This window comes from Salvelinus fontinalis, chromosome 31, assembly GCF_029448725.1.
Source record: "Salvelinus fontinalis isolate EN_2023a chromosome 31, ASM2944872v1, whole genome shotgun sequence".
In the NCBI taxonomy this organism is placed as follows: domain Eukaryota; kingdom Metazoa; phylum Chordata; class Actinopteri; order Salmoniformes; family Salmonidae; genus Salvelinus; species Salvelinus fontinalis.
The window spans coordinates 36,098,998-36,111,514 of NC_074695.1; the positions used below are offsets into that span (position 1 = coordinate 36,098,998).

Below are 12,517 nucleotides of genomic sequence, written 5' to 3' on the forward strand. Positions count from 1 at the left end.
TTGAACAGATAGAGATAGTGGATAACAGTGGGAAAAGATAGAGAGAGGTTGTGTGAAAGGGCAGTAGGCTGGATACAAACCCATGCCGTCACTGTAGACATGACTGCTAGACCAGTGTCTCTGTCACACTTACTCTGGGTTCTTGGATTTAAGCCAGTTGAGCAGGGCGTCTTTGTTGAAGGCTGCAGTCGCGGCACTGTTGCTGTTGTTGCGCTGGATGTTGGCGATGGTGTCTGAGTTTTTCACCACCTCGATGAGGCCTGTCTTGTTCCCGGTGGAGAGGCAGCCGTAGGGGATCATCCTTACAGAGACAGTAGAAAAAGTTAATTCATAAAGCATTATAAGGCCTATTATATGCTCATAAAAATTTATAACGTATAACTGTATGCCCTAAGTACATTGTTACAAAACCATCATATTAATTTTCCCCAAACCTGTTCCCAGTATGTATGTAGGACCGTTTGACTGCAATGTCACCTACTGAATTCAAATCCAGGTTTCCTGCGCGCCACAAGCAAACCCCTAGGTATTAGCTTACGGGGCTAATGCAGGTCTTCAATGGGTCTCAAGCAAGGTTACTCATCCTGTAAGTGTGATTCACTGAACCCAGCTCTGGACCCACAACTAGGTCTACTGCTAAGCAGGGGTTGGAACCAGTTCATGAAACAGAACCGAAAACAGAAATAATAATCCAGTTTTTCAAGGAACAGAATCAGAACCATGAACGAAAGTGGTCTATACTGTTCTGGAACAGAACCGTTATTTTAAAAGGATGGGAACCGGTTAATGACGTTATTTTACATTACAGTATTTTTTTGCAATCCCACAAAAAATGCAACAAAGCACCAATGCAAAGCCCCCCCTCTGTCAATCAGAAACTTTTTCCAGGGTCTGCCTGCCAGCTGAAAATCTTTGCCAGTGTATGTGTGTAGGCTACCTGCCCCTCACCCTCCGAAGCATAGCTGTAGTCTACTTACATTACAAGCATGATTCAGAAAATAGGGAGAGATTTTTTATTAGAGAAGAATGGATTAACTTTTTCAATGCTAGTTCGGGATACTATAATTATCACATTTCACATTGGCTTTATTTTTTTAATTTTTTTTTTTAAATGTTATTTTACCCCCTTTTCTCCCCAATTTTCGTGGTATCCAATCGCTAGTAATTACTATCTTGTCTCATCGCTACAACTCCCGTATGGGCTCGGGACAAGGATATCCCTACCGGCCAAACACTCCCTAACCCGGACGACGCTGGGCCAATTGTGCGTCGCCCCACGGACCTCCCGGTTGCGGCCGGCTGCGACAGAGCCTGGGCGCAAACCCAGAGACTCTGGTGGCGCAGCTTGCGCTGCGATGCAGTGCCCTAGACCCGGGAGGCCCCACATTGGCTTTATTAACTACAAAAAGGTAAGATGTGTTTTTAATTCTGGTACCGCTCTGCACACACAAGCTAGCTAGCTCCAACAATAAGCCAACTCTGAAGTCATTAAAAGTTCCTGCATAGAAGCCACTCCTCTGTAGGTATAATTCTGTGGCCCTAATTTAGATAATGCATGTTATCACAAGATGCCCAGTGCTTCATGCCAAGCCGCCTCCTCCACTCACTCTCGCTTGTCTTTCCATCACAAATGTAAAGAATTCACTGAGCTATAGCTTTCCCGCTCCTTAGCACGCTTTTCTATCCACAAAGTAATTTAATGTCGAGCTAAATGTTAAAAATAAAATTATATATATAAAAGTATTTTAGAGGTTTAAAAAGGAACAGAAAGGAATGATAAAGAACAGTACTTTTTTTGCTTCGAACCAGTTTAGAACTTTATTTTGCAGGTTGGAACAGTGAAATGGAACAAAAAAATAATGGTTCTGTTCAGAACGAAACGATTGGAAAATGGTTCCAAACCCTGCTGCTAACACATACCTTAGATCTAGTCCCTCTTTCTTCCAAAGGATTTCCATCAGCTGGATCATTTGAAGGGTCAACATGTCTTGTCGGAGATCTGAAAGGATAGAGGTTATGTCAGGCTAAAGGTACATTTATATCCAACCGAAATGGGATGATAATCCCAGATGCAGACTCCACAGAATTTTCTCCAGGTGGCCAGACTAGCAATTTAGGCCAGTATGATTAATGCTCTTGATGGCATGCGCGCAAAATTAGCATGATAAAAGGTCGGTCTGAAGATAAATAGTTCATAACTTTTCAATTTACAAGTAACAGTACCTAATATTCCCGCATTGGACCAATATAAATGCGACATAACTCAATACACACAAATCGATGGGCCATGGAGTGGGGGATAATACCGCAAATGATTAATCTATGAACAAGTGTTTATTTGTTGCATCTTTTCTAATAACTGCATGGCCATAAATTAGGTAAATACAGTAGTAAATGGGTATAACTTCTAACATAATAACTTGAATTTCTTGAAGGGATCTTCTTTTTGGAGTTGTTCAGAAAATAAAGAAATAAACATAGTAGCTTGGGGATACACACAGTAGACCTAGCTACTAGGCTGACTGGATGACGATAGCACAACATAAAAAAGCAAACTTAAAAAATAGTGCTACTCTCCATGGTGTTGGCTAACCGGTGTCTCTGATCTTAGATTTTTTTTAAATTTTTTTTTACCTTTATTTAACTAGGCAAGTCAGTTAAGAACAAATTCTTATTTTCAATGACGGCCTAGGAACAGTGGGTTAACTGCCTGTTCAGGGGCAGAACGACAGATTTGTACCTTGTCAGCTCGGGGATTTGAACTTGCAACCTTCCGGTTACTAGTCCAACGCTCTAACCACTAGGCTACGCTGCCGCCCCGATGAGGAAGATATCTGATATACTTTATGGAGCAGCGGGCTGTGCGTAGCCTATGCTACAGACATTGGCTAGCAGATAGGCAGCTAATTAACCTAGCTAGCTACATTGACGGAATTTGGGGATAATCTGGAGGGTCCGGGGTGAGTCTCTTTAGCTCTCCAGTTCTATGGAATTGCCATGAAGCCAGTAGTGGTTCTTCTCCAGCCTCGACATTAGTCCCGACGCTCCTGGTTCTCTCAATCTGGATACTGCTCCATGGATACCACCAAGGATGCACTTCAGATGCGCAAACAAAGCTACCAAACAGCACTTAAACAGTGCTAAAAGTGTGTCCATTAGTTGACTAACACACTCCCACGAAGAGGACAGTCATTCATACAGTACATATAATATGACAATAGTTAAGGCGACATACAGAACCAACACCACCGATCACCATTACAGTGCCCCCCCCCCCCCCCCCCCCAAAAATGCAAATAAAAAATATAACCTAAAAAAAATGTATCATGTGGACCAAGGATGTAATTTGGGTTTCTCACCATCTCCGTTCTTGAAGATGATGCCCACAGCGTCCCCCTGCACCCATGTGTTCTTGTACATGAGCCACAGGGGCTTCATCTTGGAGTCCATGAACTTGCATCTGTCCGCACTGCAACATAAAGCAAATTTGTTGACATTGGGAGAAGACTTCTCCCTATATAATATAATTTTACCCATTTGTAGAAAAAATAAATAAACATAGTAATTTCTAACACATAATTAATTAAAAGATACTGAATGTGGCTATCAGTGCCCTTAAAACATGGAGGTGCATGATGCTTCCGTGTGTGTGTGCATTCCTGGGTGTCTGTCTGTTTGCATCTTTGTGTGCGTCTGTGTGTGCGTGCCTGCATCTGTGTGTGTCAGGTACCCACCAAATCTCTGAGAGCCTGATGCTGGGATTGAGTGGGGACAGCAGGTATGAGAGGGCCTCCATGTAGGCCTCCTGTTTGATACACAGCTTCATGTCGTCTGTCATCTGCTGGCGTGACGTCTTCTGCCAGCCCGACTTCACAAAGTCATTCAGAGCCTTCATCTTGTTCAGAGCCTCGTTCTGCACAGAGAGAAGAGGAGGAGGGAATATTGATAAAGTTTTGGGATAGTACAGTCGTGGCCAAAAGTTTTGGGAATGACACAAATATAAATTTTCACAATGTCTGCTGCCTCAGTTTGTATGATGGCAATTTGCATATACTCCAGAGTGATCAGATGAATTGCAATTAATTACAAAGTCCCTCTTTGCCATGCAAATGAACTGAATCTCAACTAAAAATAATTCACTGCATTTCAGCCCTGCCACAAGAGGACCAGCTGACATCATGTCAGTGATTCTCTCGTTAACACAGGTGTGAGTGTTGACGAGGACAAGGCTGGAGATCACTCTGTCATGCTGATTGAGTTCGGATAACAAACTGGAAGCTTCAAAAGGAGGGTGGTGCTTGGAATCATTGTTCTTCCTCTGTCAAACATGGTACCTGCAAGGAAACACGTGCCGTCATCATTGCTTTGCACAAAAAGGGCTTCACAGGCTAGGATATTGCTGCCAGTAAGATTGCACCTAAATCAACCATTTATTGGATCATCAAGAACTTCAAGGAGAGCGGTTTAATTGTTGTGAAGAAGGCTTCAGGGCACCCAAGAAAGTCCAGCAAGCTCCAGGACCGTCTCCTAAAGTTGATTCAGCTGCGGGATCGGGGCACCACCAGTACAGAGCTTGCTCAGGAATGGCAGCAGGCAGGTGGAAGTGCATCTGCACGCACAGTGAAGCGAAGACTTTTGGAGGATGGGCTGGTGTCAAGAAGGGCAGCAAAGAAGCCACTTCTCGCCAGGAAAAACATCAGGGACATACTGATATTCTGCAAAAGGTACAGGGATTGGACTTCTGAGGACTGGGGTAAAGTAATTGTCTCTGATGAATCCCCTTTCTGATTGTTTGGGGCATCCGGAAAAAAAGCTTGTCCGGAGAAGACAAGGTGAGCGCTACCATCAGTCCTGTGTCATGCCAACAGTAAAGTATCCTGAGACCATTCATGTGTGGGGTTGCTTCTCAGCCAAGGGAGTGGGCTCACTCACAATTTTGCACAAGAACACAGCCATGAATAAAGAATGGTACCAACACATCCTCCGAGAGCAACTTCTCCCAACCATCCAGGTACAGTTTGGTGACGAACAATGCCTTTTCCAGCATGACGGAGCACCTTGCCATAAGGCAAGGATAACTAAGTGGCTCGGAGAACAAAACTTCGATATTGTGGGTCCATGGCCAGGAAACTCCCCAGACCTTAATCCCATTCAGAACTTGTGGTCAATCCTCAAGAGACGGGTGGACAAACAAAAAACCCCAAATTCTGACAAACTCCAAACATTGATTATGCAAGAATGGGATGCCATCAGTCAGGATGTGGCCCAGAAGTTAATTGACAGCATGCCAGGGCGGATTGCAGAGGTCTTGAAAAAGAAAGGTCAAAACTGCAAATATTGACTCTTTGCATCAACTTCATGTAATTGTCAATAAAAGCCTTTGACACTTATGAAATGCTTGTAACTATACTTCAGTATTCCATAGTAACATCTGACAAAAATATCTAAAGGCACTGAAGCAGTAAACTTTGTGGAAATTAATATTTGTGTCATTCTCAAAACTTGCTAACCACATCATTCTTTGTGTTCTGGGCTCAAAACTGTATTGTTTAATTTTTGCACCTACTAGTTGGTCATTTCAAATGGGAAGAAACCCAGTAGGGGAGACCGGGCAATTGTAACATCTTGACTTTCTTCAAACATAAACAAGCTAGAGATGAAACTCACACAGTACATGCCCATTTAGGTTATTGCTCTGCTCGAAAAGTTTCAGCAAAACATCTCACTATTTGCACATTTCATGAGCAAATGTTTGTTTTTTTAGGGGTGAATGTAGTTTTTTAGGTGTGAATGTAGTTTTTTCCACCGGTCGTATTGTTCTTATACTGTCCTGAGCATTAATGTCCAAGAATTCAAACTAGCAACATTTTCATCACTATATGTTGGCTAAACATTGGCATGATTGACATGTGTCACTATTGTTGTCTATTGCTAGGCACATGAGGTTTTGTCATGGCTGCTGGGTTGGGAGTAATTGTAACACAGTGTTAAAATGATCTGGAGCCAAGCAGCAACATTATGAAAAAAAAAAGGTTGTATGAATTATACATTAACTATACATTTACTAAGTTTAAATAGCCTTGGGGTCCTGTACAGTGCCAAATAAGTTGTAAACAGATATATTCTGGACACCATCAGACATTTCAGATGTTTTGAGAGCTACCGAATGGCCCTGTAAATGTTGGTTACGTACATAGAAATACTTATATTTGTTGCAAAATTATTACATACAGTAGGTCTATAATATGATAATTCATAAACATTAATTTTATACAAGTTAAGTGCATTTATTTTGTTTATTTTTTAGGTGTTACATTTGACCCCACCTACTATCACAATTGCCCCTGGCACGGCGGCAAATGTAACATCCGGACTTTTCAGATTAAAATCAATATTGTGATCAGACCTTCTTACATAGATCTATAAATGGTATGAATGATTAGCAGACAGATGTACGTTTCTCATATAAAAACATTAGTGGCCTAGTTCGAGTGGTCTCTGAGCAATAAAGTCAAATACAAAACATGTTACAATTGCCCCCAGTCTCCCCTAGTCCTCTACACATGCTATTTCTAAGGAATCTGGCCATTGTACAAAAGACATGGTAAAATATCATGGCCAGATGTCTAAGAATTAACAAGTATATAGTCTCGAGGTGTGCTCACCTGTTTCCATAAGCTCTTGATGTGATAGATGTTGCCCCTGCAGTAAGCCTCTAAAATCAGGCCGAAACGCAGACTGACCGAGGATACGTGCATTTCTGACCTGGAGTGTGAACAAAAGCTTCTGTCACAACTTCTACCAACACCACCTTAGTGTTCAATTCATATACAGGGTTATAGTGCTTGTTCCACACGTGTGCCCACAGCCAGGTGCGCACACACATGAATAAGTAAGCTTACAATAAGTAGGTAAGCAAGCATACTATATAAAGTGTCAATTCCAATACTATATTTACAATGTGCATGGATACTGGAGTGATGGAGGTAGATATGTATAGGGGTAAGGTAACTAGGCAACAGGATATAAGATAAACAGAGTAGCAGCAGCTTGTACGTGAGTGGGTGTGCATAAATGTATGTGCATATTATGTGTGAGTGAGCAGTGTGAGTGTGTTTGTGTGTGTAGAGCCCTGTGAGTGTGCATAGAGATGTAAATAAAAGGTCAATAAAGATACAATGTTAACTCAGATAGCTAACAAAATAGCTACACAGACTATTTATCAGTCTTATTGCTTGGGGATAGAAGCTGTTGAAGAGCATGTTGGTGTCAGACTTGATGCACCGGTACTGCTTGACATGCGGAAGCAGAGAAAATAGTCTATAGCTTGGGTAGTCTACCGATTTTCCGGGCCTTCCTTCCACACCGCCTGATATAGATGTCCTGGATGGCAGGGAGCTCGGCCCCAGTGATGTACTGGGCTGTCCACATCACCCTCTGTAGTGCCATGGGATCGAGGGTGGTACTATTGCCATACCAGGCAGTGATGCAGCCAGTCAAGATGCTCTCAATGGTACAGCTGTATAACTTTTTGAAGATTTGAGGGACCCATGACACACTTTTTCAACCTCCTGAAGGGGAAGAACCGCTGTCGCTCTTTCTTCACGATGTGCATGTGTGAGGACCATTTTAAGTCTTTAGTGATCTGGACACCGAGGAACTTGAAGTTCTCGACCTGTTCCACTGCAGCCTCGTTAATGTGGATGGGAGCGTGCTCGCCCCTTCGTTTCCTGTAGTCTACGATCAGCTCCTTGGTCTTACTGACGTTGAGGGAGAGGTTGTTGCTCTGGCACCACACTGCCATGTCACTGAACTCCTCCCTGTAGGACCGCTGGTGATCATGCCTAGCATCGTCATGCTGTCAGCCAACTTGATGATGGTGTTGGAGTCGGGCGTGGCCACACAGTCGTGGGTGAACAGGGAGTACAGGAGGGCACTAAGCACACACCCCTGTGGGGCTCCAGTGTTGAGGGTCAGCGTGGCGGAGGTAATGTTGCCACCCTCACCACCTGGGGTCAGCCCGTCAGAAAGTCCAGGATCTAGTTGCAGAGGGATGTGTTCAGACCCAGCGTCCTCCTTAGCTTGGTGACGAGCTTGGAGGGGGCAATCTCCTGTTGAATGCTGAGCTGTAGTCAATGAACAGCATTCTCACATAGGTATTCTTATCTAGGTGGGTGAGGGCAGTGTGGAGAGCAATTGAGATTGCACCATCTATGGATCTTTTGGGGCGGTATGCAAATTGGGGTGTCTGGGATGGTGAAGTTAATGTGTGCAATAACCAGCCATTCATGATTACAGAAGTGAATGCTATAGGGCTCTAGTCAATATGGCATGTTCTTGGGGACAGGAATGATGGTGGTCATCTTAAAACATGTGGAGATTACAGACTGGGACAATAAGAGGTTGAAAACTACGGTGAATATGCCTGCCAGCTATTCTGCGCATGCTCTGAGAACGCACCCTGCTTGCTATACAGTCGGGCTCCACGGCCTTGACATGATTAAAGACCTTTTTCACGTCGGCCTCGGAGAGCGAGATCACCCAATCCTCTGGGTCTGTGACGACACTCCCACCTGGCACGATGTTGTTGTTATCATGTATAAATGCATTGAGTTCGTCTGGTAGAGAAGCATTGTTGGGCAGATCAAGGTTGGGTTCTTTTGTAAACCGTAATGAACTGTAGCCCCTGTCACATTCGCAGGTGCCGAAGCCTGTGTAATATGATTTCAACTTACTCCTATAATGTCCTTTGCTCGTTAGATGACTCTGTGGAGGTCATTGCGGGACTTATAGTACTTGTTCCTGTCCTCGGCCGTAGCCTCATGGTTGTCTACTATAGCTCTATGTGCGGTAGCCCTGTCTTTTAGTTTAGCGCCAACCTCAGTGCTAATCCAGGGCTTTTGATTGGGGAAGCAGCGAACCCTCACCGTGTGTACAACGTCGCCGATACATTTTCTAATGAAGCCAGTGACGGAGGTGGTTAGCTCGTCAATGTTAACGGCGGAGTATCTAAACAAATTCCAATAAGCGCTAGCAAAGCAGTCCTGTAGCATAATCTGTGATTCTGGTGACCATTTCTCAACAGAGTGATTCACGGGTACTTCCTGTTTAAGTTTCGGCATGTAAACAGGAAGCAGGAGTACGGAGTTATGATCTGATTTGCCGAATGTCAGACGAGGGAGGGTCTTTAATGCTAGTGGCGTTGGAGACGTGTTCATGGAAGTTGGGCATCACGTGTCTTAGTGACATGAAATTAAAATGGGTTGACACTTCCTGTAACTAATCAATTTGGCTATTTAAGCTCTGAATATCAGCTACCCAACTTTATCAGGAGGCTTTCTCCTGAGCCTGTTTGCAATGTGTTTACACAGCGGGAAATGCAGAAGTGTTTTCTTTTTCGCTATGATCAGCTCGTCAAAAATTGACAGATACAAACTTGAAACCACTGATCATAACAATTAGCCCACAGGATTTAACTCATAGACAGCAGTTGTGAGTAGCCTGATTACATTGCATACTGTCCATTTTACATTGATCTGTCCTGTTTTTAGGATATCTCTCTCTCACTCTCACTCTCAGTCTTACACTCTCACTCTCACTCTCTCACACTCTCTCTCACCTGAGATGCCAGAAGAGGAAGTGACCTATCCTCTTGTTGGAGAGGGCTCTCTCTAGCAGGAAAGTAGCAAGGTCACAGTCCAGGTAAGACTCATACTTCAGAACCTGAACCAACTGCAGCAAGTACTGGAGCAGCTCCTCATCTCTGTTGGGAGGGAGATTAAACAGAGTCGTTTACAGCAACATTTTCACAATGTTGTAAAAACAATTATTTTTTGCCAGCTGTATATAGTCTTTGAGCAACCAAATCATTGACGGGCATCCAGTATGGTTGGAACTTGTTGACACTTCTAAAAACCAATTCTTAACATTGATTTCTCACCATTGTTAAAGTGGTACCACTTGTTTTGATTTTTGATTTGTACCACTTGTTTGTATTTCAGGAGAAAAAAACCTATACATCCCTACATAATCATGTCACTATTTTTCTGGAGTTTGAGTACCTATCAAAATGGAAAGCAGAAAAGAGGCCATGGCGAACGCCAAAGGATAGTTCTCTAGTCACCTAGGGCTGGTCTCCCAGACATGGATTGAGCTTAGTCCTGGAATAAAAAGCACTTTCAATGAGAATTCTCCATTGAACATGCTTTTTAGTCAAGGACTAGGCTTAAAGCTGCAATATGTAACTTTTTGGGGTCCCAACCAAATTCACATAAAAATGTATGTTATAGATCTGTCATTCTCATTAAAAGCAAATGTAAGAAGCGGTAGATCTGTTCTGTGTGTGGTATTTCTATACTTCTTACGTTTAGTTTTTGTGTTTTTTACTATTGGATTTGTACACCAGCTTCAAACAGATGAAAATACAATATTTTTGGTTATGGAAAATATATTTCACAGCGGTTTAGATTCTCTACACTATGCTTGTTTTGTCACATAAACTGAAATTAGGTGATCTATTCACATGTTTTTTAAACCAGGAAATGGCGGAGTGATTTCTGCATAGTGCATCTTTAATCTGTGTCTGGGAAACTACCCCTAAGGTTACACTACCTCAGCTTCCTTAGGCATCTGATGGTGAAGGAGCGGACCATTGGGTCAGGGAAACTGTAGTCCAGCAGCTCCAGGGCATGGAGAGCAGGGAGGTCTGGCCATTTCTGCAGAAACGCCACCATCTGGACACAATGGCACAGGTCAGGTTTTTTGACATCGAACCTACTGGAACTTTAAATTCATTTTCAGCATACATGAGCATTGCTAATGCATACTGAAAGCATGAATCAATTTGAACATGATAATGGAAAAGAATGACATATTTAATAATTGCAAAAACAGATGCACATGATAATGCATGTGCATCTGATGCACTGCATATGTATCGCAAGGTAACTAAATCTCTGGTTCAACCAAAGTTCCTCTCACAGAAATGTTTTAAGAAAAGTTACAACATACTGGTAACTGCCAAAATAATGGAAACAGTTTAGTAGATGAGGGATACAAAGTATATTGAAAGCAGGTTCTTCCACACGGGTTTGGTTCTTGAGTTAATGAAGTAATCAACATCACTTTATGCTTAGGGTCATGTAAAAAGAATGCTGGGCAGGCCTTCATTTTGGTTACCATGGCTATGCCCCAATAGGATGACAATGCCCAAAACCACAGGGCACGAGTGGTCACTGAATGGTTTGATGAGCATGAAAACAATGTAAACAATATGCCATGGCTGTCTCAGTCACTAGTTCTCAAATCAATTGAGCACATATGGGAGATTCTCGAGCGGCGCCTGAGACAACATTTTCCACCACCATCAATAAATGGTGGAAGAATGGTGTCGCATTCCTGCAAGAGTTGTATAATCTATGCCAAGGTGCAGTGATGCTGTTCTGGCTCGTGTTGGCCCAACGACCTATTTAGACACTTTATGTTGGTGTCTCCCTTATTTTGGAAGTTACCTTTTAAGTCAAGATGCAGATGATAATTTCACTTGCATTGCGTTAACTCACACCTCAGTTGTCTTTGCGAGAGGAAAGTGTCCTACCTGTGCTACATCCTCGTGCTTATTCCATTTTGTGATGAGGAGAAGTTTGGACAGACTCTCTGGGTAGCGCTCCCGCACCACACCGCGTAGCTTCCACAGAAGCTCTTTCTCGTCCTCAAAGAACTCTGTGTAGTTCTTATTGTCTACTATTTCCTTTAGCTTCATATGCTGGGCAGCACAATACAAAGACAACAGGGAAGGGGTTGAGTGAACATACTGTAGATCTGTAGCTACTAGAATGGTATTTTCTTAGCAATGAATCTATACTTTGATGTAAAAGTAATTGGAAAAAACACTGGTAATTGTGAGGAACATAATTGATACGTAATGGTATTGATAATGAATTCAAAGTTCAAACATACAATAAGGTAATACAAATAATAAATGGTTCATGCGTTTTAAAAGTTGAATGTGGTTTTCAAAGGATTACTTTAATGTAATCTAATACATTTCAAACAAACAATAGAGAGTCCCTTACCTCCACCTTGGTGGCTATAACCTTCCCTCCATTTTTTTCTAGGTCCCTCAACTGAAAATAGGGGCATACAAATGTGTAGATATCTTAATATAGCTCTAAAAATACTTTTTCTAATGTCTAACTTCATAAAATCTATAGTGAGATCTTTTTTTTTTTTTTTTTTACACGTACAGTACAAGATGGTTACAAGTGTAATGGTTACAAATGTACGAGGTTGGTTACAAATGTACAATGTCAACTATTGAAACGTGTGTGCAATATAAGGTGTACCTTGTCGAAATGGGGGTAGTAGAGAGGGTGAGGTCGGATATTGGGGAAGCGAATGAGGAGTCCTGCTGCACTATCAACGTTGGGATTTTTCTCCACTGTGCCCATTGGATTCAAGAGGTCGCCTTTATCATCTGTGAGGCCAGATTAAACCGAAATAAACATCTTCAGCTATT

The 12,517-nt window shown here is 42.5% G+C and overlaps 1 protein-coding gene across 3 annotated transcripts in view; it reads right to left on the reverse strand.

Moving 5' to 3' along the window:
• The window catches only part of pik3cd (phosphatidylinositol-4,5-bisphosphate 3-kinase, catalytic subunit delta), a 51,108-nt gene that overhangs the window by 16,636 nt on the left and 21,955 nt on the right, over positions 1-12,517 (reverse strand). For all 3 annotated transcript variants that reach the window (XM_055892406.1, XM_055892405.1, XM_055892404.1), the window contains exons 10-19: positions 12,345-12,475; positions 12,075-12,125; positions 11,597-11,764; positions 10,612-10,733; positions 9,620-9,763; positions 6,666-6,765; positions 3,735-3,913; positions 3,360-3,469; positions 1,921-1,999; positions 134-301 (exon numbers count right to left, since the gene is read on the reverse strand). In XM_055892406.1, coding sequence (XP_055748381.1) covers positions 134-301; positions 1,921-1,999; positions 3,360-3,469; positions 3,735-3,913; positions 6,666-6,765; positions 9,620-9,763; positions 10,612-10,733; positions 11,597-11,764; positions 12,075-12,125; positions 12,345-12,475 — 1,252 coding nt within the window. The remainder of the gene's footprint in view (positions 1-133; positions 302-1,920; positions 2,000-3,359; positions 3,470-3,734; positions 3,914-6,665; positions 6,766-9,619; positions 9,764-10,611; positions 10,734-11,596; positions 11,765-12,074; positions 12,126-12,344; positions 12,476-12,517) is intronic.